Source organism: Oncorhynchus masou, chromosome 8 (genome assembly GCF_036934945.1).
Source record: "Oncorhynchus masou masou isolate Uvic2021 chromosome 8, UVic_Omas_1.1, whole genome shotgun sequence".
Lineage (NCBI taxonomy): Eukaryota > Metazoa > Chordata > Actinopteri > Salmoniformes > Salmonidae > Oncorhynchus > Oncorhynchus masou.
This window is the reverse complement of record NC_088219.1, coordinates 11,521,092-11,548,660: the sequence shown is the minus strand read 5'-3', so window position 1 is coordinate 11,548,660 and position 27,569 is coordinate 11,521,092. Positions and strand designations below refer to the sequence as shown.

The window sequence follows — 27,569 nt, the reverse complement described above, 5'->3', positions numbered from 1 at the left end:
AGAGTAAACGTGAAGCAGGACAAGTGACATTGTCAATAGTGAAGTTGGTACGGCCATAGCATGAAGTCACCATCAAATGTATATTTCAGTCTACACTGTGTTTTTTTTTTTTTTTTTCTCAGGCCCTAACCACACATACACATGCTGTAATTTAGTCTGTTTTTGTCAATTCATTTGTTGATGTATACATTCACCTGGGAAAAACAATGTTTTTCTTTGGGCCTGTAGAAAACTGACTATAAGATGGCATACAGGAAAGTGTGCACACTCATGTTTTTGTATTTTTTATACTTTTTGAAAAAGACATTTCCAAGATAAGAAGAAACCTAGATAAATAGAATGATATACATAGATGTGACTTCTCTTCTTCTTGTATATTGTCAAAAAGTTCATCAATAACAAGCCTATATCTATATCTGGCTTTCAAAATGTAGGCCTACTCACCACAAGACGAATGATTCTGTCATTCTGCCAAAACTAAAGTCATTCATCCTTTTGTTTTGGCAGAATGACAGAATGACTCATAGTGGGGCGGGACTAATGTCAGGGTCATCAATCATACGGATGTTGACAGAAGCCACAGGATACTTCTCTCACACTGCCATTTTTACGGTCTTGAGCCCTGTTATGAAATTATATAATGGTGGGACGGAAACCAAAACTAGAACACAATGATACATTTAATGTATTGAGTTCTCTTCCGTCAATATCTCGCCTTGACACTGTTAACCACTTAGATGGAAAACATGTTAAATTAACACTTTTTCATAACATGGACAAATTAGGATTGACCTAATTCCAAATACACATGATATAAAATACTGTCCAACATTTTAAAAAGTTCCATCAGTTTAAAACTGGATTAATATATGTTTTATGTTGTGCTTTATTGAATTAAATAATTGTATTGTGAAAATTAGCACAACATCCAAATACACCACTTTTTCTAAATTTGAAAATCATTTAAATTATTATTTACATATATTTAATAAGGGGCATATTTTAGTTGTCACGCCCTGACCTTAGTATTCTTTGTTTTCTTTATTATTTTGGTTAGGTCAGGGTGTGACATGGGTGATATGTGTGTTTTTGTCTCATTCTAGGGTGTTTTCCACTGTCTAGGGTTTTTTGTAGATTTATGGAGTTGTTTCCATCTAGGTGTTTACAGTGCCTTGCGAAAGTATTCGCCCCCCTTGAACTTTGCCACATTTCAGGCTTCAAACATAAAGATATAAAACTGTATTTTTTTGTGAAGAATCAACAACAAGTGGGACACAATCATGAAGTGGAACGACATTTATTGGATATTTCAAACTTTTTTAACAAATCAAAAACTGAAAAATTGGGCGTGCAAAATTATTCAGCCCCCTTAAGTTAATACTTTGTAGTGCCACCTTTTGCTGCGATTACAGCTGTAAGTCGCTTGGGGTATGTCTCTATCAGTTTTGCACAAAAACATGTGGGTTGAATACAGTATTTGTTAACAATTACTTTGTTTACAAAAATTGGAGTAAAACAAGGTTATGGTGGGTGCTGATGGGGTACAACAATTGAACTAAGCTCATGAGGCATTTATTAGTAATGTATTGGGTCTATGGAATTTCTTATAAGCTATATAAATAAATAAAGAGAGTCACACACTCTATATTAACTCCCAGTAATTTATTGGGTAAATGGGAATTTCTTATGCCACAATAACATATGAAATACCTTCCACTCTAAAATGTATCTAATTACTTTTGCACTTATTTGCAGATTTTAAATAAGTAAAAAAAATAATAATATGACAGTTCAAAAATGTGATAGTACAATATTGAAAATATATATACACACAGTATAAATATGGCCTGAAAAGGTCCACAAAAACACTTGTGTTTGTAAAGAATAATCACATATCGTATAAAAATACAAAAATAAAATAAAAGTCAGATACAACAAATAAAGATTATGTTCAATATAATATGGAATATTACGTAAAAACCTCTATATACTTTACCACAAGCTATGAGATAAGGATAGCATAAACAAATACAATGTTCTGTAATTTTGCCCAGAAATCATAATCGAGGGTCTTGACAATCCCAGTAGTGCTATCATAATTACAATGATATTCATAGTCAACATATACAGGCATTCTTCACAGAATAGTGATTTTATTCCATTAGATTGATTAAATACACTTGCCAAGAATGGCATAGTACAGACAGAGAACCTAGTACCCATAAGGCAGTGTACTGTAGTCTGGGAAAAGCCTCCGCTTGTTATACACGATTCTAAATCGTTTTGGGGCGGAGCGGTTTTTTAAAGTGAATCTCCTCTTGTCCCTGACAATCTGGGTATTCTGTGTCAATATCTCATCTGAATTGTCCCTGTCTTTAAGAAAGTCATTAACCAATCCTATGAGAGACTCCAGATGTACCAAAGCTGCATTGGAATGATGTAACGTGATTCCCTTAACTTTCATGCATTTCTTTCCATTGTGTGTTTCGTATCCATATGTCTTTGGTCCACCCGATACAAACTCCACAATGTGATCACCTGGATCTAACTCGCTCGTCAGGCCCCCCAAGAACTCATTTAGCTCTGGCATCCAATCTCCAGGCCTACTCACAAATATGACACTGTCTGTGTCATGGTACAGTGTTCGTTTCTGCAGTTTTTCCATGAGGTCGTAGAGCTCCAGTCTAGCATAGGCAGTTGTGAAAGCGGCAATGAAAACATTAACAGGACCAGGAGAACTGTGGCGCTTCTCAATGTACTTCCAATTCACCATGACAACATCATCATTCAAGAAAGAGATATTAGAAACATCTATCTCAGGAGAGAACACACAGTTCAGAAGTTCTTGCAAATCTTTAATCAAAGTTGTGTTCATTTGATTTGCTCTTTGGCCAAACTTTCCCCAAAGACTGTTCAGAAAAAGCTTAGCAATTTTTCTCATGGCCTTGTTGACAACAATTTTTTCACGGTTCAGCTTAATACCTTCCGTTTCCTCATATCTCTGAAGGTACGCTTCTTTGCTAACTTCATCAGCTGCACTATGAGGCCACCCACTGGCCTCTTGTTTGTCTTTTAGAAAGGTCTTGACATACTCAGCGAAGAGAGATTCAGACTTTTTGGGGAAATGCCACACTTCAATCAGTTTGGCAACTTTGTACCCCTTTTCAACGGCTTTGGCCATTTCAACAGTACACCATACTCCAGTTAGAGCCCTTTCCTCATCTGAGTGAGTACACTCAGTCTCTTGATTCTCTGACTCAGAGCAGATTCTGCAGAGTGGGAACATGAGCTTGCCAGCAGCACGATATGGTAGCACAGGGAGATACAGACCCTTTGGGGGGTATACTTTGGCTTTGACCAAACCAAAGTATTTGTCTAGTGGCTCAAAGTCACGTGCAATTATGTTAGGGTGTCCGATGGGGTAAGCCTTTGCCTTATTTACAAAGGGATAAAGTGACGTGAAATCATAGTATTGGATTGTCTCCCCTGGTTGCACTTTGTAATGCAGGTGAAGTGCGTTCGTCCTACCCCCAAAAAAGGCATCTCTGGGTTCCATGGGCTCAGGCATTTCAAAGGTTTTCAAAAATGTCTGGACCTCTGAATTTGTCTTTTTGAGAACATTCCACTCATGCTCCCACATCACCTTCACATTCAAATGGTGGTCCTTTTGCAACGAGCTGATTTTGTCCTGGAAACGCTGATGCATGACACCAAAGGTCATTTTGGTCTGCTTACAAAAAGCATCATAGCCATAACAGTCTGGGCAACCATGAAAATAGCAGCCAGCGTACTCATAGGCTATGGTACCATCATCATCCTCTGAGAAACCATCCAACGAGTACTTGCCCATCCGTTTTTCTCCATCGTTCAGAGCATGCTTTATGGATCGTTTTTCCTTGTGAGACAAATATTCCAACCATTGAATAGATTGAGTAGAAAAAGTCTTCTGACTTTGGATGTAATTGTCTAATGGAGGAATGGCAATGGTTTTTTCGGGTAAGAATTTTGTGCGGTAGATTTTCATGCACAGGGATGCAAGAGTCACACATTGCAGTGGGTCAACCTTTGTAGTGCTAAGGACCTCTTCCCTAAACCGTAAGCATGCTTTCCGCAGAATGATCACATCATTCTTACAATATTCTGCCATCTCCTTCTTGAAGTCAAACTCAGAGTTTGATTCAGATTTTGATTTGTGCCACTGCAGAAAGTTTTCCCTCTCTTTCTTCATCATGGTTCTGTCACCATATAATTCAGGGGAGGGGTACTTGCCAATGTAATTCTGGTTTTGCTGTGTGTTAAACCAATGTGGAAAATATCCCTTCTTGTCATTTTCAAAGCCCATTGCCTCTGGCATGTCACTCAGCTTCATTGATAAAAAACTGAGACTATCAATGTATCTTTGTCCAAAGTCTTTGTCAATAATGCATAAAAGCTTGCTGCCTTGTGCTGTGATTTTTGGTGTAATCATGTTGTCGACTAGATAGTTCATCAAAAAATACCCATCATATCCCTTTGAGTTGTGGGCTATGAATGTATAGTCCTTGTACCTGTTTGTTCTGTATTTTTTGTAAAAGGCTTTAACACAGTGCTCTCCCTCTGCAGTCCAGGTTTCTCCATGGAAATCCATACAGCACACAAAGTTGGGAACGTGCTCATCTGTGTCTTGTCTTGTCTCAAAGTCATAGAAGATGTACTTCTCACTAGGCTCCTCGGGTTCAAGTTTTTGAATGAAACACTGATGGCCTTCTGCTTCCATGTTTGCAGCTTTACAGCAGTGGCATCGATTAGCTCCACATTTGTGCTCCTTCGGATTGGCCACATTAATAGTGTAACATCTGTTACACTGGGAACAGTATTTGGTTACATCACACGTGGAAAACATTTTACCAGAGGCTTCATTCAAATGACGAACTTTGTGCTGTGTATGGCAGAATTTAGATCGACAGAAACGCAAACATTCTGTACACCGGATGGTCTTCTTTGGCTGATCTGGGCACTTAGCATGATGACAGACATTGCAGCAATTCTCACACTTGTGGTCATTCTTTTTGCTATAGCCAGAATAGCAAAAGTTGCAAAAATAGCTAACTCCCAGAAACCCCTTTGGGTTTTTGATACCATAGTAATGGTCATCGTGCAGGTAAAGAAACACTGTTTTGGCATGAGTTTTCTTAAAATGTGTTTTAAAGTGTTTTATATCTGACCGTTCACGATAAAATACCACTATTTTAACACCCAGTTCCTTCTCAAATTTGTTAATGTCTGATAAAGAAACCTTAGTGAGCTCAGACAACCCAACTGAAGTCTGCAGATCTCTGCCTTTCTGCTCAGCATCACTCGTAGTCAATCCTGGGTCTAAAAGCATAACTACACAAGTGGCAAAGCAAAGGTTGTTGTCTTTGTTAGTGAGTACAATGAGGTGCATACGCTTTTTCTTAATTAGCTCACTATCCAAGATAGCTGTCACCTTTCTACGTGGACCACCACCACCCTCGAGATTGTGCACGATTTGAACAACAAGCTCTAGGGTGTCATCAGTCAATATTTCTCGGTTACTCTGGACCACCTGCTCGATTAATGAAAGAAATGTGTCAGGTTCCACTTCTCCATTTGGCAAACGGGCTGAGACTGGGAACACAAAGTCACCCTCCAACTGTAACAGTCTTACATCATTAGCACTGGCCAGTTCTGTCGTTTTCTTTGAAAGTCCATCTATTGCCTCTAAAATCATAGCATAGAAGACGGCATAGTCGTTCACATCATCCCGACTCATGTCCAGCCGCTGTCTAATTTCAGTTGTGTTGAACTTTGCTCTATGAATCACTCTTATGGATCTGTCTATGCCATCGTCACCTTGCTGAAGTCTCTCTAAATACGCATTCAACGCACCAAGAGGATCCGTTTGCTGAGTATCATTAGTGGATGAATGGGCATCATTTTCACCTGCTGTAAAAGGCAGTGAAGGCAGGTTCTGAGACTGCCCATTATCTGTGTTGTCAATTTGGGGGAGGTCTGGGGGAACAAAACCAGGGGATCTGGCATTCAGTTCATGAGCTATATTGGTAGGGTTTGAGTCCATTGAATTAGAAACTGGTGACCTTTTGGGGGCTCTGTCCAATGGCTCATCACTCTGTCTTTTCTGAGCCATTTCAGTTTAAGATAAATGTAACTAATGTCTTTGAGATGTAATGAATAACCAGGGGAAGTGTTCCAGTGTGTTGGTTTCGTGTCACTCGTTTCGTGTCACTCGTTTTTTGGCTGAATTACACTTTCACAGGGGTGCACCTGGCATCTTTCAAATTACGGAAGGGGATGAGACATTTGGCCAATAGACTTGGCCGAGACTTGCGGAGAGATGGGGGTGGAGATGGGGGTGGAGCTAGAAAAGAGACTCCACCCTGGTTCCCCCACTGGCTTTAGTATCAAATCTCATACCTCTATCTCCAGAACCTAATCAAGGAGGAATCTTGTTTCTGTGTTGCCGAGAATATATATCAACTAAACAATCAGTTCACAACTTTGTAAATTAAATGATGCATGTTTAACATACTAATTAGTCCAATGGATAATTTGTCTTTTCATACAGGTGATATTAGCAACTGCTCAAGACTCTTGTATTATTGTCTTAGCCAATTTAAAACATGTATAGAGTACATATCCAAGATGAATTTGAGCCAGCTTCTGCAGTGCTGCACATCTTCTGGCTTCTTGTAGGTTCTCCCTCTTGATGTTTCTCATAAGGATCTGGTCTCAGCTATGATACCTAGAATATAAAATACAAACTTGTGATGAGTTTTATTATGCAACTTGATTTTAGAACATAAAATTGTCATTTTAGTACAGTAATCTTGCAAGGAAAAGTTATATGAAAGGACAAGCTCTTCTCCCAATTCTTCCGTAGTGATGGGAATCCTACAATTCCTATGACAGGGTAAGAGATTGTTATTTAGAACAATACATCTAAAACAGAAGTTACCCAACAACATTCAAACTCTAATTTTACACCTGGAATTTGTGAAAACACCTACAGCAGTATGCCATTAATTTCTAATCAACAATTCCATCCCGAGCACCAAGGGGGATTCCCGACCCAAGATAAACGCACGTAAATGGAAAGGAATTCCATTTGTATGTGCTGTTCACTCTACGTGTATTCCGACCTTGAATTTAAGAATGAGAATAGCATCCTTTTCAACTGTTATTCGTTTGGGGTGAAGATCATAGAACTGAAGGTGTGGCGGAGATGTGTCTACAGATACGCCATATTCTGACCTTGACTTAATTCCCTCATAATTCCACCACCTTTACAGGCGATGAAACGATCAATAAGGTTGAGCAACCTGCTAGTTCCAAGTGGAACGACATCTACTTTTTTTTTAAAGATGCCATGTGCAAATGACAGTACAGCGCCAAACATACCGAGTTGATTTATGATTCCTAGAATGTTTTAATTGTTATACCCAGGCTTTTCACTGTATTTTTTTTAATACAATTTGTATCGTGTTAAATATTAGCCAGTAACAGTAGCCACCGTTAGTTTTACCCACATGCATTTATAACTTTCTCTTTACGGTTAGTTTTCTTACATTTTGCATCATTCCATTCCATTGATAGTTTACCTTTATTTCCTCTATCACGTTCATGTGGTTGTTCCTCGGGATCGCAAGCAATAGTGGATCATATCAGGCTAACGTATTACAAGTTGTCCCAATAATTTAGGACATGTAGCCTATTTGAATCATTATGGAACGCAGACCATACACAGTAACTTAAACCTGAAGCCTGGTGCACGGTTCACAACGACTGCCCTGTTGTTTTCACAGTCTACGATTAGTGAGTATTGTTCGGGTAGATTTCTAGGACTGCTGTTCATCCCCTATTGTACTCTTTTCTCACATTCCAATTGTTCATGGATTGAACAATTTATTAATCAGACCACTGGATTTTTGGTTCACCAATATATTTTGTTCGTAAAACCTCTCCAAACCGGTTTTGTTTTTATTATTCATAAATACTTTTCTAACCCTAAATAATATACAAGATCATAGTATTTTTAAATCTACCAATTGGTGCTGAAAATGAGACGAATATGTACGTATTTACTTGGCTTTCTTTCAATGATCCCTAATATTCTGAACCGGTCTTTCCATATATTCAAATGAGTCTGACGAGATAATTCAAGTTAAAAAAGGTACACCAAATTTAAGTGGATGGCTTTTGGTAAATGTACTGAAAAAGTTAAATGAAAGGCGTACAAGTCTGAATCGGGCCCCAAGAGCATAGAATAGAATGCAGCTTTATTGTCCATGTGTATTTGGACAGTGAAGCTAAAATTTAAATGTATTGTATTATAAAAACAAATGAAAATTATATTATTTTATATTATTTCAAATGCTTAGAGAAAGAGATTTTGTTCAACAAGTAAATGATTGACACCTCTAAAGATTCTTATGAATAAAGTAGTCAAAGTTTAGTATTTGGTCCTAGCACGCAATGATGACATCAAGCTAGTGACTACTGAAACATGTTGGATGCATTTGCAGTTTGTTTTGGTTTTGTTTCTGATTATTTTGTGCCCAATAGAAATGAATGGTAAATAATGTACGGTGTAATTTTGTAGTCACTTTTATTGTAAATAGTAATAGGATAGCCTATAATGTATCTTATTATTATTTACAATAAAAGTGACTACAAAATTAGTCAAAAGTTTGGACACACCGAGTCATTCCAGGATTTCTTCATTTATGTTCTATTTTCTACATTGTAAAATAACAGTGAAGACATCAAAACTATGAAATAAAACATATGGAATCATGTAGTAACTAAAAAAAAAGTGTTCAACAAATCAAAATATATTTTATATTTGAGATTCTTTAAGGTAGCCCCCCTGCCTTGATGACAGCTTTGTACACTCTTGGCATTCTCTCAACCAGCTTCATGGGGTAGTCACCTGGAATGCATTTCAATTAACGGGTGTGCCTTGTTAAAAGTGATTTTGTGGAATTTCTTTCCTTCTTAATGCGTTTGAGACAATCAGTTGTGTTGTGACAAGGTAGGGGTGGCATACAGAAGATGGTCTATCTATCTATATAGGGCTAAGTCCATATTATGGCAAGAGAAACGACAGTCCATCAATACTTTAAGACATGAAGTTTGACACTAACTTTCTCATTCATCATTATTCGCAATTCATTCAGCATTCTCCATAATCATTTACAATAATCGTGACTCCAAAATAACATAATACATTATTCACCATTAATTTCAATTGGGCACAAAATAATCAGAATCACAACCAAAACAAAATCTCTTTCTCTGAGCAATTGTATTAGGATAAAAATATTTTTCCCATTTTTTTGGAGCATAGAATATATCTTAGTATTTGAATGATTTATTTTATCTTTATCAAGGGTGTAATAATTTTGGATGCTGCCATTTTTAGTAATAATCATTCATTAATCATTAATAATCATGGGTGTTGTCACGTCCTGACCTTAGTTCCTTTTTTTATGTCTCTATTTTTAGGTTGGTCAGGGCGTGAGTTGGGGTGAGCATTCTGTTTTGTTCTATGTTTGTATTTCTATGTGTTTGGCCTGGTATGGTTCCCAATCAGAGGCAGCTGTCAATCATTGTCTCTGATTGAGAACCATACTTAGGCAGCCTGTTTTTGCCCTTGAGTTGTGGGTAGTTGTTTTCTGTCTCTGTACCAGACAGGACTGTTTCGTTTGTGCTGTTTTGTTATTTTTGTTCTAGTGTTCAGTGTAATTAAAAGATCATGAACACGTACCACGCTGCACCTTGGTCCTCTCCTTCTTCCACCTACGACGATCGTTACAGGTGTGAAAGTTACAGTCACAAAGACCATGCCTCTGGCAAAATTCTAACCTCTCCTGTTTTTGGTAATGGGACGAGGTTCACAGTGGAAAGGAAGCTAGGAAAGAAGCAAAGGGAGCTAGGAAAGGAGTTTGGAAAGGAGGGGGAACAGGATTTAGGATTATGCAAAGGCAGTTGACATTGGCCAGTAGATGGTGATAGTATTGGTTTCAGTGAGGGTCTGCAGATAACCATTGGGTTCTTGGTTATCTCCCTGACCAAGGCCCTTCTATCCCGATTGCTCAGTTTGGCCGGGTGACCAGCTCAAGGAAGACTCTTGGTGGTTCCAAACTTCTTTCATTTAAAAGAATGATGGAGGCCACTGTGTTCTTGGGGACCTTCAATGCTGCAGACATTTTTTGTACCCTTCCCCAGGTCCGTACCTCGACTCAACCTTGTTTCAGAGCTCTATGAACAATTCCTTCGACCTCATTGCTTGGTATTTGCTCTGACATGCACTGTCAACTGTTGGACCTTATATAGACAGGTGTGTTTCTTTCCAAATCGTGTCCAATCAATTGAATTTAACACAGGTGGACTCCAATCAAGCTATAGAAACAGCTCAAGGATGATCAATGGAAACAGGATGCATCTGAGCTCAATTTTGAGTCTCATAGCAAAGGGTCTGAATACTTATGTAAATAAGGTATTTCTGTTTTTTTTGCTTTGTCATTGTGGGGTATTGTGTGTAGATTGCTGAGAATTGTTATTTATTTAATCAATTTTATAAAAGTCAAGGGATCTGAATACTTTCTGAAGGCACTGCGGCATTGTGTTGTGTGACAAAACTTCACATTTTAGAGTGGCCATTTATTGTCCTCAGCACAGCTTCTTGATACTGTATGCCACACCTTTCATGTGGATTGATGATCTTGGCAAAGGAGAAATGCTCACTAAGAGGGATGTAAACAAATTTGTGCACAAAATTTGAGAAATAACTTTCCATACACACAAAACTCCTGGGGTCTGTTATTTCAGCTCATGAAACATGGAACAAACACTTTACATGTTGTTTTATATTTTTTGGTTCAGTTGTAAACATGGTAGCACCAAGTTACACTGAATTTAGACATCAAATTATTAACGGAATCCTCAAATGTATGACATACTGAAAGGGTGTTCATTTCCCACCCATAGTTGCACCCCTGCCCAGTCATGTGAAATCCATAGATTAGGGCCTAATGAATGTATTTATATTGACTGATTTCGATAAATGTAACACAGTAAAATCTTAGAAATTGTTGCATGTTGCGTTTATATTTTTGTTCAGTGTAAATGAAGGGAAAGTATATTGTGAGCAAAATGATTCATCATATCACTTTAGTTAATGATCTGAGAATCTGTGGCCTCCATTAAAAAAAAATACATCTTAATTGACCTAGAATTCAGTGGTTATCGTCATTGGCGTTACTACTCCTACTGGTGGCACAATGTTATCATAATCCCGGCCCAGGTGGGCTATCTGGCCTTACTAGACTGGCATTGGTGGGCTAGCTTGAATTGCATTTCCACTGCCTCCAGAATTGAGAAATTATGCTAGTCATGTTGCTAGCTAGCCAATGTGACTGTGCAGCTAGCTTCACTAATGTAGGCTAGCTAGCTATCTAGAATTTGTAGAAAGTCATGTCTACAACTAGCTAGATACCTAGCTAGCACCCTTATCACACTGTAACTAACATTATCTCATACTGCTGCCAGTGCCAGCTAGACACATTTTTGGCTTGCTAGCTAGTTAAATGGTTAGCGTGGTTCCTACCATGTTTGCCAGGACATTGGCTACTAGCTAGCTTGCAAATAGAACCAGACGAAAGGTTTGATAGATGTATCTAGCTAGCTAAAATCCCTGTTAGCTCACATGTGCTAGCTAGCTCATTTCAACTCTGATTTGAAAGCTAATGTTAGCTGGCTAGCATCCGAGGGCTGACTGTTCTCAAAAATGTATCCAGCTATGGTGGTAATTCGTGTCATGTCTGACTACTGCTTGTCCATGTGCTAGCTAACAGCAATAACACCCAGACTAACTAAACATGTCAGCGTCCAGCAGTGATCAGCTGCTGGTTGCATTGTAACGGCATCACCTGCATGGATTCTAATCGGGCTAGCACCAGATCTCCCCCGAACTAGCTTGAACTTCAGAATTCCATTCGAACCAGCTCGAGTTTGTCCCTAATTCAATGGAAACAGGGCTTAAAATGCATATTAGTTGATTTGGAATGGGGAGATGTAACCACATATATTTTTTAAAGAAATCTAGAAAAATGTCATATTTATTTTCCCCAAAATGCCATACCCAAATGGCAAAGATGCATAAAGATGCCGGAATCCACATATGACGTCATTGTTTTACCATATTCCACTAACATTTTTAAATCCAGTACGTACACGACATGGTTCAATGTGCCAACGAATCAGCACAACCTTTTTCAGATGGCTGGTGTCTTGGAGCTAAAATTGGGATTATGTATACTGTGCTAATGACGATCCAAAATTGAGTAATGGAGAGCCATATTCAATACTTCAAGCAAGGCATTTGTGATAAGTATATTGGGGGCTCCATCTTTACGCACAAACACTATTCAATAATTGCATTTACTTATATTTAACTAGGCAATTCAGTTAAGAACAAATTCTTATTTACAATGACAGCCTACCAGTGAACTGAACTGCCTTGCTCAGGGGAAGAATGACAGATTTTAACCTTGTCAGCTCAGGATTCGATCCAGCAACCTTTCGGCCTTATTTAGATATTTGTCTGTTTGTAATTCAGGATACTTGTCTGGCTATTTGTCAATCACAATTAGAAGACTATACAGCACTACTCACAAGAATACATGGTATTAATAAATAATGTAGTTGGCATTGGTTGTGATTTTACTGTCAATTCTGCTCTTCTCGTGTAGCGAGGTTTATAGCCTTCCTGGCATTTTCCTAATGACATCAGTTTAACTGTTTATAAGGAAATTAAAGACAAATGGGTCAATTGCAAAAATAAATATTGGAAGTTAGCCCGCGGTCAGTACCCACCCGTTCGTAAATGCGCTAGAGAGATGCAGAAAAATGATATTTTTCCACTCCTATTTCTTTGGCAAAATGTACATTTGGTGTTTAATTTTATGCAATAAATACTTAATCATTCACAAATGAATGTTATATCAGGCTACATGTTATAGTCCGACCATCAGTGTGTAGACTTCAATAAACTGTACTATTCCATATCTAAAGGTTAAAGGTGCGGTAGACCAGGGGTGCTGCCATAGCTGGTGACATCAGGAAATTACCGGCAGATAGACATCCATTTTCCCTTCGAATTTGACAGCAAATATTTTGAAGATCTGTTTAACTCTCATAACATTTGTGTACATCTGAATAATACATTTGGATCCAACCCTAAACCTTACTACATACCTTAAACACGGTCTCTTCTGTGTATAAATGATCTGGTAAGTCCCAGTCGGCTTTGTCAGTGAAAGCCACTTCTAGATTGCCCCAGGTTCTCAGATGCTGAACTCTTTAGCTGGTAGATCTGTATAATGTGATGAAAATAAGAAACATTACATGATTTATGGCCTTCACACACCGGTAAACTCTGCAGTAGATATTACAGACATTACATAACTTAACACTAGAGTCAACAGTGCCTTTTGGTAGTGAAGCAGCTAACCCACAAACATATCTCTTACAAGTATTTCAATGATTATCAATGCAAACAATGTTACAAAAAGCTCTTGAAACAAAGAGAACATAAAAGTAAAAATGCACTTACAGAGGGATTTACACACACATGAAGGGAGAGGAGAGGCATAAGCAGCTTCACTGAAGATAGTCTGCTGAAAAAGTTAGGCAATCTTATATATGTGACAAAGGAAATGGATAGTCCAATCACAGGCTTACACGATAGTATGGTGTAGACATGCGTAGCTACAGTACATAGCAACCCCTCTCTCTCTCTCTCTCTCTCTCTCTCTCTCTCTCTCTCTCTCTCTCTCTCTCTCTCATAGATAATAAACAAAAGTGAAATTAACAATTAAAAAGTTACAAAAGTATAAAGACATTTCAAATGTCATATTATGTATATATACACAGTGTTGTGTAACTCTGCAGTAGATATTACAGACAGAAAGCACTGTCTCCTAGTTACAGTATGTAGCAACCTCTCTCTCTAAACTTGTTTAAACAGTGAATTGCTTCAGGGCTCGGGCAATTTCTGTATACCAGGGAGCTATCATCTTGTGACACATTTGTTTTTGTTTTTAGAGGAGTGACTGCATCTAGGGTATTTCACAAGGTTAAATTTAGATCCTCGGTTAGGTGGTTAACAGATTTTTGTACTCCAACGTTCTTGGGTAGGTGGAGGGAGTCTAGAGGAGTATCTCAGTTTCAAGATCTCAGCTTTGAGAGAAGCCTTGTCAGTAACAGGCAGGAACCAACATTAATAAGTATATTAAGGACTGAGAGGGAAAGCCCTTTTCAGAGTTTTATTCAAGTTTGAATTGATTTTGTGAACATCTCCAGCTGTGATAATAAAGATTGATTAATTTACATTGAGTTTGAGTCCTTAGAGGTGAATTTACACAGCAACTTCATGTTACTTTGATAAGTTTCAGCCACATGTTCTACTGAATGACTGTGAGTATTCTTTAATAAATCCTCTTAAGGATATTTACATATCGGTGTCCCACCTACGGGACGGTTGAGCTATTGTGCGCTATTGCGATTAGCATGAGATTTTAAGTAACAAGAACATTTCCCAGGACATAGACATATCTGATATGCACAGAAAGCTTAAATTCTTGTTAATCAAACTGCACTGTCCAATTTACAGTAGCTATTACAGTGAAAGAATACCATGCTATTGTTTGAGGAGAATGCACAACTATGAACTTGAAAAGTTATTAATAAACCAATTAGGCACATTTGGGCAGTCTTGATACAACATTTTGAACAGAAATGCAATGGTTATTTGGATCAGTCTAAAACTTTACACATACACTGCTGCCATCTAGTGGCCAAAATCTAAATTGCGCCCGTCCTGGAATAATACATTATGGCATAATACATTTGACGGTACGATAATAATAATACATTTGACGGTACGATGGACGGGGCCATGTACCGTCAAATCTTGGGTGAGAACCTCCTTCCCTCAGCCAGGGCAAAGAAAATGGGTCGTGGATATGGGTATTCCAGCATGACAATGACCCAAAACACACGGCCAATGCAACAAAGGAGTGGCTCAAGATGAAGCACATTAAGTTCCTGGAGGGGCCTACCCAGTCTCCAGAGCTTAATCCCTTAGAACATCTGTGGAGTGAGCTGAAGGTTCGAGTTGCCAAACATCAGCCTCAAAACCTTAATGACTTGGAGAAGATCTGCAAAGAGGAGTGGGACAAAATCCCTCCTGAGATGTGTGCGAACCTGGTGGCCAACTACAAGAAACATCTAACCTCTGTGATTACCAACAAGGGTTTTGCCAGGGGTCAAATACTAATTTCCCTCATTAAAATGCAAATCAATTTATAACATTTTTGACATGCGTTTATCTGGATTTTTGTTGTTATTCTGTTCAAATAAACCTACCATTCAAATTATAGACGGATCATTTCTTTGTCAGTGGGCAAACGTACAAAATCAGCAGGGGATCAAATACTTTTTTCCCTCACTATAGCGATCTACATTGAACAAAAATATAAACGCAACATGCAAACAATTTCAGCGATTTTACTGAGTTACAGTTCATATAAGGAAATCAGTCAATTAAAATAAATACTTTAGGCCCTAATCTATGGCTTTTGTATGACTGTGAGTACAGATATGCATTTGTTGGTCACAGATACCTTTAAAGTAAATGTAGGGTCGTGGATCAGAAAACCAGTCAGTATCTGGTGTGACCACTATTTGCCTGATACAGCGAGACACATCTCCTTCACATCACTCTGTTGATTGTGATCCCAAACAGGCTCGATAGGTGACATGTCTCGTGAGTATGGATTCTGACAGCTGGTGCAGAGATACACTGAACAGAAATATAAACGCAACATGTAAAGTGTTGATCCCATGTTTTGTTACACAACACAATGCCACCGATGTCTCAAGTTTTGAGGGAGTTTGCAATTGGCATGCAGACTGCGGGAATGCCCCCCAGCGCTGTTGCCAGAGAATTTAAAGTTAATTTCTCTATCATAAGCCACCTTCAATGTTGTTTTAGAGAACTTGACAGTACCTCCAACCGGCCTCACAACCGCACAACACGCTGTATGGCGTTGTGTGGGCGAGCGGTTTGGTGATGTCAATGTTGTGAACAGAGTGCCCCATGGTGACGGTGGGGTTATGTTATAGGCAGGCATAAGCTACGGACAATGAACACAATCGATGGCAATTTGAATGCACAAAAATACAGTGACGGTGCAGCGGTCTGAGGCACTGCATCTCCAGAGTTCCATCCCAGGCTTTGTTGCAGCCGGCGGCGCACAATTTGCCCAGCGTTGTCCAGGTTAGGAGAGAGTTATATCCTTCCTGTTTGGCCCTGTCCGGGGGTATCATCGGATGGGGCCACAGTGTCTCCTGACCCCTCCTGTCTCAGCCTCCAGTATTTATGATGCAGTAGTTTATGTGTCGGGGGGCTAGGCTCAGTTTGTTATATCTGGAGTACTTCTCCTGTCTTATCCGGTGTCCTGTGTGAATTTAATTATGCTCTCTCTAATTCTTTCTTTCTCTCTCTCGGAGGACCTGTGCCCTAGGACCATGCCTCAGGACTAACTGGCATGATGACTCCTTGCTGTCCCCAGTCCACCTGGTCGTGCTGCTGCTCCAGTTTCGACTGTTCTGCCTGTGATTATTATTATTTGACCATTGCTAGTCATTTATGAACATTTGAACATCTTGGCCATGTTCTGTTATAATCTCCACCCGGCACAGCCAGAAGAGGACTGGCCACCCCTAATAGCCTGGTTCCTCTCTAGGCTTCTTCCTAGGTGTTGGCCTTTGTAGGGAGTTTTTCCTAGCCACCGTGCTTCTACACCTGTATTGCTTGCTGTTTGGGGTTTTAGGCTGGGTTTCTGTACAGCACTGTGCAGTTCCAAACTTCTTTCATTTAAGAATGATGGAGGCCACTGTGTTCTTGGGGACCTTCAATGCTGCAGACATTTTTTGTACCCTTCCCCAGGTCCGTACCTCGACTCCACCTTGTTTCAGAGCTCTATGAACAATTCCTTCGACCTCATTGCTTGGTATTTGCTCTGACATGCACTGTCAACTGTTGGACCTTATATAGACAGGTGTGTTTCTTTCCAAATCGTGTCCAATCAATTGAATTTAACACAGGTGGACTCCAATCAAGCTATAGAAACAGCTCAAGGATGATCAATGGAAACAGGATGCATCTGAGCTCAATTTTGAGTCTCATAGCAAAGGGTCTGAATACTTATGTAAATAAGGTATTTCTGTTTTTTTTGCTTTGTCATTATGGGGTATTGTGTATAGATTGCTGAGAATTGTTATTTATTTAATCAATTTTATAAAAGTCAAGGGATCTGAATACTTTCTGAAGGCACTGCGGCATTGTGTTGTGTGACAAAACTGCACATTTTAGAGTGGCCATTTATTGTCCTCAGCACAGCTTCTTGATACTGTATGCCACACCTTTCATGTGGATTGATGATCTTGGCAAAGGAGAAATGCTCACTAAGAGGGATGTAAACAAATTTGTGCACAAAATTTGAGAAATAACTTTCCATACACACAAAACTCCTGGGGTCTGTTATTTCAGCTCATGAAACATGGAACAAACACTTTACATGTTGTGTTTATATTTTTTGGTTCAGTTGTAAACATGGTAGCACCAAGTTACACTGAATTTAGACATCAAATTATTAACGGAATCCTCAAATGTATGACATACTGAAAGGGTGTTCATTTCCCACCCATAGTTGCACCCCTGCCCAGTCATGTGAAATCCATAGATTAGGGCCTAATGAATGTATTTATATTGACTGATTGCGATAAATGTAACACAGTAAAATCTTAGAAATTGTTGCATGTTGCGTTTATATTTTTGTTCAGTGTAAATGAAGGGAAAGTATATTGTGAGCAAAATGATTCATCATATCACTTTAGTTAATGATCTGAGAATCTGTGGCCTCCATTAAAAAAAATACATCTTAATTGACCTAAAATTCAGTGGTTATCGTCATTGGCGTTACTACTCCTACTGGTGGCACAATGTTATCATAATCCCGGCCCAGGTGGGCTATCTGGCCTTACTAGACTGGCATTGGTGGGCTAGCTTGAATTGCATTTCCACTGCCTCCAGAATTTAGAAATTATGCTAGTCATGTTGCTAGCTAGCCAATGTGACTGTGCAGCTAGCTTCACTAATGTAGGCTAGCTAGTTATCTAGAATTTGTAGAAAGTCATGTCTACAACTAGCTAGATACCTAGCTAGCACCCTTATCACACTGTAACTAACATTATCTCATACTGCTGCCAGTGCCAGCTAGACACATTTTTGGCTTGCTAGCTAGTTAAGTGGTTAGCGTGGTTCCTACCATGTTTGCCAGGACATTGGCTACTAGCTAGCTTGCAAATAGAACCAGACGAAAGGTTTGATAGATGTATCTAGCTAGCTAAAATCCCTGTTAGCTCACATGTGCTAGCTAGCTCATTTCAACTCTGATTTGAAAGCTAATGTTAGCTGGCTAGCATCCGAGGGCTGACTGTTCTCAAAAATGTATCCAGCTATGGTGGTAATTCGTGTCATGTCTGACTACTGCTTGTCCATGTGCTAGCTAACAGCAATAACACCCAGACTAACTAAACATGTCAGCGTCCAGCAGTGATCAGCTGGTGGTTGCATAGTAACGGCATCACCTGCATGGATTCTAATCGGGCTAGCACCAGATCTCCCCGAACTAGCTTGAACTTCAGAATTCCATTCGAACCAGCTCGAGTTTGTCCCTAATTCAATGGAAACAGGGCTTAAAATGCATATTAGTTGATTTGGAATGGGGAGATGTAACCACATATATTTTTTAAAGAAATCTAGAAAAATGTCATATTTATTTTCCCCAAAATGCCATACCCAAATGGCAAAGATGCATAAAGATGCCGGAATCCACATATGACGTCATTGTTTTACCATATTCCACTAACATTTTTAAATCCAGTACGTACACGACATGGTTCAATGTGCCAACGAATCAGCACAACCTTTTTCAGATGGCTGGTCTCTTGGAGCTAAAATTGGGATTATGTATACTGTGCTAATGACGATCCAAAATTGAGTAATGGAGAGCCATATTCAATACTTCAAGCAAGGCATTTGTGATAAGTATATTGGGGGCTCCATCTTTATGCACAAACACTATTCAATAATTGCATTTATTTATATTTAACTAGGCAATTCAGTTAAGAACTAATTCTTATTTACAATGACAGCCTACCAGTGAACTGAACTGCCTTGTTCAGGGGAAGAATGACAGATTTGTACCTTGTCAGCTCAGGATTCGATCCAGCAACCTTTCGGCCTTATTTAGATATTTGTCTGTTTGTAATTCAGGATACTTGTCTGGCTATTTGTCAATCACAATTAGAAGACTATACAGCACTACTCACAAGAATACATGGTATTAATAAATAATGTAGTTGGCATTGGTTGTGATTTTACTGTCAATTCTGCTCTTCTCGTGTAGCGAGGTTTATAGCCTTCCGGCATTTTCCTAATGACATCAGTTTAACTGTTTATAAGGAAATTAAAGACAAATGGGTCAATTGCAAAAATAAATATTGGAAGTTAGCCCGCGGTCAGTACCCACCCGTTCGTAAATGCGCTAGAGAGATGCAGAAAAATGATATTTTTCCACTCCTATTTCTTTGGCAAAATGTACATTTGGTGTTTAATTTTATGCAATAAATACTTAATCATTCACAAATGAATGTTATATCAGGCTACATGTTATAGTCCGACCATCAGTGTGTAGACTTCAATAAGCTGTACTATTCCATATCTAAAGGTTAAAGGTGCGGTAGACCAGGGGGTGCTGCCATAGCTGGTGACATCAGGAAATTACCGGCAGATAGACATCCATTTTCCCTTCGAATTTGACAGCAAATATTTTGAAGATCTGTTTAACTCTCATAACATTTGTGTACATCTGAATAATACATTCGGAATCCAACCCTAAACCTTACTACATACCTTAAACACGGTCTCTTCTGTGTATAAATGATCTGGTAAGTCCCAGTCGGCTTTGTCAGTGAAAGCCACTTCTAGATTGCCCCAGGTTCTCAGATGCTGAACTCTTTAGCTGGTAGATCTGTATAATGTGATGAAAATAAGAAACATTACATGATTTATGGCCTTCACACACCGGTAAACTCTGCAGTAGATATTACAGACATTACATAACTTAACACTAGAGTCAACAGTGCCTTTTGGTAGTGAAGCAGCTAAACCCACAAACATATCTCTTACAAGTATTTCAATGATTATCAATGCAAACAATGTTACAAAAAGCTCTTGAAACAAAGAGAACATAAAAGTAAAAATGCACTTACAGAGGGATTTACACACATGAAGGGAGAGGAGAGGCATAAGCAGCTTCACTGAAGATAGTCTGCTGAAAAAGTTAGGCAATCTTATATATATGTGACAAAGGAAATGGATAGTCCAATCACAGGCTTACACGATAGTATGGTGTAGACATGCGTAGCTACAGTAACTAGCAACCTCTCTCTCTCTCTCTCTCTCTCTCTCTCTCTCTCTCTCTCTCTCTCTCTCTCTCTCTCTCTCTCTCTCTCTCTCTCTCTCTCTCTCTCTCTCTCTCTCTCTCTCTCTCTCTCTCTCTCTCTCTCTCTCTCTCTCTCTCTCTCTCTCTCTCTCTCTCTCTCTCTCTCTCTCTCTCTCTCTCTCTCTCTCTCTCTCTCTCTCTCTCTCTCTCTCTCTCTCTCTCTTAGATAATAAACAAAAGTGAAATTAACAATTAAAAAGTTACAAAAGTATAAAGACATTTCAAATGTCATATTATGTATATATACACAGTGTTGTGTAACTCTGCAGTAGATATTACAGACAGAAAGCACTGTCTCCTAGTTACAGTATGTAGCAACCTCTCTCTCTAAACTTGTTTAAACAGTGAATTGCTTCAGGGCTCGGGCAATTTCTGTATACCAGGGAGCTATCATCTTGTGACACATTTGTTTTTGTTTTTAGAGGAGTGACTGCATCTAGGGTATTTCACAAGGTTAAATTTAGATCCTCGGTTAGGTGGTTAACAGATTTTTGTACTCCAACGTTCTTGGGTAGGTGGAGGGAGTCTAGAGGAGTATCTCAGTTTCAAGATCTCAGCTTTGAGAGAAGCCTTGTCAGTAACAGGCAGGAACCAACATTAATAAGTATATTAAGGACTGAGAGGGAAAGCCCTTTTCAGAGTTTTATTCAAGTTTGAATTGATTTTGTGAACATCTCCAGCTGTGATAATAAAGATTGATTAATTTACATTGAGTTTGAGTCCTTAGAGGTGAATTTACACAGCAACTTCATGTTACTTTGATAAGTTTCAGCCACATGTTCTACTGAATGACTGTGAGTATTCTTTAATAAATCCTCTTAAGGATATTTACATATCGGTGTCCCACCTACGGGACGGTTGAGCTATTGTGCGCTATTGCGATTAGCATGAGATTTTAAGTAACAAGAACATTTCCCAGGACATAGACATATCTGATATGCACAGAAAGCTTAAATTCTTGTTAATCAAACTGCACTGTCCAATTTACAGTAGCTATTACAGTGAAAGAATACCATGCTATTGTTTGAGGAGAATGCACAACTATGAACTTGAAAAGTTATTAATAAACCAATTAGGCACATTTGGGCAGTCTTGATACAACATTTTGAACAGAAATGCAATGGTTATTTGGATCAGTCTAAAACTTTACACATACACTGCTGCCATCTAGTGGCCAAAATCTAAATTGCGCCCGTCCTGGAATAATACATTATGGCATAATACATTTGACGGTACGATAATAATAATACATTTGACGGTACGATGGACGGGGCCATGTACCGTCAAATCTTGGGTGAGAACCTCCTTCCCTCAGCCAGGGCAAAGAAAATGGGTCGTGGATATGGGTATTCCAGCATGACAATGACCCAAAACACACGGCCAATGCAACAAAGGAGTGGCTCAAGATGAAGCACATTAAGTTCCTGGAGGGGCCTACCCAGTCTCCAGAGCTTAATCCCTTAGAACATCTGTGGAGTGAGCTGAAGGTTCGAGTTGCCAAACATCAGCCTCAAAACCTTAATGACTTGGAGAAGATCTGCAAAGAGGAGTGGGACAAAATCCCTCCTGAGATGTGTGCGAACCTGGTGGCCAACTACAAGAAACATCTAACCTCTGTGATTACCAACAAGGGTTTTGCCAGGGGTCAAATACTAATTTCCCTCATTAAAATGCAAATCAATTTATAACATTTTTGACATGCGTTTATCTGGATTTTTGTTGTTATTCTGTTCAAATAAACCTACCATTCAAATTATAGACGGATCATTTCTTTGTCAGTGGGCAAACGTACAAAATCAGCAGGGGATCAAATACTTTTTTCCCTCACTATAGCGATCTACATTGAACAAAAATATAAACGCAACATGCAAACAATTTCAGCGATTTTACTGAGTTACAGTTCATATAAGGAAATCAGTCAATTAAAATAAATACTTTAGGCCCTAATCTATGGCTTTTGTATGACTGTGAGTACAGATATGCATTTGTTGGTCACAGATACCTTTAAAGTAAATGTAGGGTCGTGGATCAGAAAACCAGTCAGTATCTGGTGTGACCACTATTTGCCTGATACAGCGAGACACATCTCCTTCACATCACTCTGTTGATTGTGGAATGTCCCACTTTTAAATGGCTGTGCAAAGTTGCTGGATATTGCCGGGAACTGGAGCACGCTGTCGTACATGTCGATCCAGAGCATCCCAAACAGGCTCGATAGGTGACATGTCTCGTGAGTACGGATTCTGACAGCTGGTGCAGAGATACACTGAACAGAAATATAAACGCAACATGTAAAGTGTTGATCCCATGTTTTGTTACACAACACAATGCCACCGATGTCTCAAGTTTTGAGGGAGTTTGCAATTGGCATGCAGACTGCGGGAATGCCCCCCAGCGCTGTTGCCAGAGAATTTAAAGTTAATTTCTCTATCATAAGCCACCTTCAATGTTGTTTTAGAGAACTTGACAGTACCTCCAACCGGCCTCACAACCGCACAACATGCTGTATGGCGTTGTGTGGGCGAGCGGTTTGGTGATGTCAATGTTGTGAACAGAGTGCCCCATGGTGACGGTGGGGTTATGTTATAGGCAGGCATAAGCTACGGACAATGAACACAATCGATGGCAATTTGAATGCACAAAAATACAGTGACGGTGCAGCGGTCTGAGGCACTGCATCTCCAGAGTTCCATCCCAGGCTTTGTTGCAGCCGGCGGCGCACAATTTGCCCAGCGTTGTCCAGGTTAGGAGAGAGTTATATCCTTCCTGTTTGGCCCTGTCCGGGGGTATCATCGGATGGGGCCACAGTGTCTCCTGACCCCTCCTGTCTCAGCCTCCAGTATTTATGATGCAGTAGTTTATGTGTCGGGGGGCTAGGCTCAGTTTGTTATATCTGGAGTACTTCTCCTGTCTTATCCGGTGTCCTGTGTGAATTTAATTATGCTCTCTCTAATTCTTTCTTTCTCTCTCTCGGAGGACCTGTGCCCTAGGACCATGCCTCAGGACTAACTGGCATGATGACTCCTTGCTGTCCCCAGTCCACCTGGTCGTGCTGCTGCTCCAGTTTCGACTGTTCTGCCTGTGATTATTATTATTTGACCATTGCTAGTCATTTATGAACATTTGAACATCTTGGCCATGTTCTGTTATAATCTCCACCCGGCACAGCCAGAAGAGGACTGGCCACCCCTAATAGCCTGGTTCCTCTCTAGGCTTCTTCCTAGGTGTTGGCCTTTGTAGGGAGTTTTTCCTAGCCACCGTGCTTCTACACCTGTATTGCTTGCTGTTTGGGGTTTTAGGCTGGGTTTCTGTACAGCACTGTGCAGTTCCAAACTTCTTTCATTTAAGAATGATGGAGGCCACTGTGTTCTTGGGGACCTTCAATGCTGCAGACATTTTTTGTACCCTTCCCCAGGTCCGTACCTCGACTCCACCTTGTTTCAGAGCTCTATGAACAATTCCTTCGACCTCATTGCTTGGTATTTGCTCTGACATGCACTGTCAACTGTTGGACCTTATATAGACAGGTGTGTTTCTTTCCAAATCGTGTCCAATCAATTGAATTTAACACAGGTGGACTCCAATCAAGCTATAGAAACAGCTCAAGGATGATCAATGGAAACAGGATGCATCTGAGCTCAATTTTGAGTCTCATAGCAAAGGGTCTGAATACTTATGTAAATAAGGTATTTCTGTTTTTTTTGCTTTGTCATTATGGGGTATTGTGTATAGATTGCTGAGAATTGTTATTTATTTAATCAATTTTATAAAAGTCAAGGGATCTGAATACTTTCTGAAGGCACTGCGGCATTGTGTTGTGTGACAAAACTGCACATTTTAGAGTGGCCATTTATTGTCCTCAGCACAGCTTCTTGATACTGTATGCCACACCTTTCATGTGGATTGATGATCTTGGCAAAGGAGAAATGCTCACTAAGAGGGATGTAAACAAATTTGTGCACAAAATTTGAGAAATAACTTTCCATACACACAAAACTCCTGGGGTCTGTTATTTCAGCTCATGAAACATGGAACAAACACTTTACATGTTGTGTTTATATTTTTTGGTTCAGTTGTAAACATGGTAGCACCAAGTTACACTGAATTTAGACATCAAATTATTAACGGAATCCTCAAATGTATGACATACTGAAAGGGTGTTCATTTCCCACCCATAGTTGCACCCCTGCCCAGTCATGTGAAATCCATAGATTAGGGCCTAATGAATGTATTTATATTGACTGATTTCGATAAATGTAACACAGTAAAATCTTAGAAATTGTTGCATGTTGCGTTTATATTTTTGTTCAGTGTAAATGAAGGGAAAGTATATTGTGAGCAAAATGATTCATCATATCACTTTAGTTAATGATCTGAGAATCTGTGGCCTCCATTAAAAAAATACATCTTAATTGACCTAAAATTCAGTGGTTATCGTCATTGGCGTTACTACTCCTACTGGTGGCACAATGTTATCATAATCCCGGCCCAGGTGGGCTATCTGGCCTTACTAGACTGGCATTGGTGGGCTAGCTTGAATTGCATTTCCACTGCCTCCAGAATTTAGAAATTATGCTAGTCATGTTGCTAGCTAGCCAATGTGACTGTGCAGCTAGCTTCACTAATGTAGGCTAGCTAGTTATCTAGAATTTGTAGAAAGTCATGTCTACAACTAGCTAGATACCTAGCTAGCACCCTTATCACACTGTAACTAACATTATCTCATACTGCTGCCAGTGCCAGCTAGACACATTTTTGGCTTGCTAGCTAGTTAAGTGGTTAGCGTGGTTCCTACCATGTTTGCCAGGACATTGGCTACTAGCTAGCTTGCAAATAGAACCAGACGAAAGGTTTGATAGATGTATCTAGCTAGCTAAAATCCCTGTTAGCTCACATGTGCTAGCTAGCTCATTTCAACTCTGATTTGAAAGCTAATGTTAGCTGGCTAGCATCCGAGGGCTGACTGTTCTCAAAAATGTATCCAGCTATGGTGGTAATTCGTGTCATGTCTGACTACTGCTTGTCCATGTGCTAGCTAACAGCAATAACACCCAGACTAACTAAACATGTCAGCGTCCAGCAGTGATCAGCTGGTGGTTGCATAGTAACGGCATCACCTGCATGGATTCTAATCGGGCTAGCACCAGATCTCCCCCGAACTAGCTTGAACTTCAGAATTCCATTCGAACCAGCTCGAGTTTGTCCCTAATTCAATGGAAACAGGGCTTAAAATGCATATTAGTTGATTTGGAATGGGGAGATGTAACCACATATATTTTTTAAAGAAATCTAGAAAAATGTAATATTTATTTTCCCCAAAATGCCATACCCAAATGGCAAAGATGCATAAAGATGCCGGAATCCACATATGACGTCATTGTTTTACCATATTCCACTAACATTTTTAAATCCAGTACGTACACGACATGGTTCAATGTGCCAACGAATCAGCACAACCTTTTTCAGATGGCTGGTCTCTTGGAGCTAAAATTGGGATTATGTATACTGTGCTAATGACGATCCAAAATTGAGTAATGGAGAGCCATATTCAATACTTCAAGCAAGGCATTTGTGATAAGTATATTGGGGGCTCCATCTTTATGCACAAACACTATTCAATAATTGCATTTATTTATATTTAACTAGGCAATTCAGTTAAGAACTAATTCTTATTTACAATGACAGCCTACCAGTGAACTGAACTGCCTTGCTCAGGGGAAGAATGACAGATTTTAACCTTGTCAGCTCAGGATTCGATCCAGCAACCTTTCGGCCTTATTTAGATATTTGTCTGTTTGTAATTCAGGATACTTGTCTGGCTATTTGTCAATCACAATTAGAAGACTATACAGCACTACTCACAAGAATACATGGTATTAATAAATAATGTAGTTGGCATTGGTTGTGATTTTACTGTCAATTCTGCTCTTCTCGTGTAGCGAGGTTTATAGCCTTCCCGGCATTTTCCTAATGACATCAGTTTAACTGTTTATAAGGAAATTAAAGACAAATGGGTCAATTGCAAAAATAAATATTGGAAGTTAGCCCGCGGTCAGTACCCACCCGTTCGTAAATGCGCTAGAGAGATGCAGAAAAATGATATTTTTCCACTCCTATTTCTTTGGCAAAATGTACATTTGGTGTTTAATTTTATGCAATAAATACTTAATCATTCACAAATGAATGTTATATCAGGCTACATGTTATAGTCCGACCATCAGTGTGTAGACTTCAATAAGCTGTACTATTCCATATCTAAAGGTTAAAGGTGCGGTAGACCAGGGGGTGCTGCCATAGCTGGTGACATCAGGAAATTACCGGCAGATAGACATCCATTTTCCCTTCGAATTTGACAGCAAATATTTTGAAGATCTGTTTAACTCTCATAACATTTGTGTACATCTGAATAATACATTTGGATCCAACCCTAAACCTTACTACATACCTTAAACACGGTCTCTTCTGTGTATAAATGATCTGGTAAGTCCCAGTCGGCTTTGTCAGTGAAAGCCACTTCTAGATTGCCCCAGGTTCTCAGATGCTGAACTCTTTAGCTGGTAGATCTGTATAATGTGATGAAAATAAGAAACATTACATGATTTATGGCCTTCACACACCGGTAAACTCTGCAGTAGATATTACAGACATTACATAACTTAACACTAGAGTCAACAGTGCCTTTTGGTAGTGAAGCAGCTAAACCCACAAACATATCTCTTACAAGTATTTCAATGATTATCAATGCAAACAATGTTACAAAAAGCTCTTGAAACAAAGAGAACATAAAAGTAAAAATGCACTTACAGAGGGATTTACACACACATGAAGGGAGAGGAGAGGTATAAGCAGCTTCACTGAAGATAGTCTGCTGAAAAAGTTAGGCAATCTTATATATATGTGACAAAGGAAATG

At 39.3% G+C, this 27,569-nt stretch overlaps 1 protein-coding gene across 5 annotated transcripts; it reads right to left on the bottom strand.

Annotated features, from left to right (window-relative positions):
- Positions 1-1,281: 1,281 nt before the first annotated feature.
- LOC135544082 (uncharacterized) lies at positions 1,282-27,569 on the bottom strand. 5 transcript variants are annotated; one of them, XM_064971453.1, is made up of 7 exons: positions 27,462-27,569; positions 27,103-27,220; positions 20,425-20,486; positions 20,066-20,183; positions 13,637-13,697; positions 13,279-13,396; positions 1,282-6,763 (listed from the first exon to the last, which is right to left on the bottom strand). In XM_064971453.1, exon 7 carries the CDS (start codon positions 6,146-6,148, stop codon positions 2,213-2,215), a length of 3,936 nt encoding a protein of 1,311 aa, XP_064827525.1. In that variant the 5' UTR covers positions 6,149-6,763; positions 13,279-13,396; positions 13,637-13,697; positions 20,066-20,183; positions 20,425-20,486; positions 27,103-27,220; positions 27,462-27,569; the 3' UTR covers positions 1,282-2,212. The 5 variants fall into 5 exon arrangements, with proteins under 5 accessions (XP_064827525.1, XP_064827527.1, XP_064827524.1 ...); XM_064971455.1 differs by having other exon boundaries at positions 13,637-13,700; positions 20,425-20,483; XM_064971452.1 differs by having other exon boundaries at positions 20,425-20,483.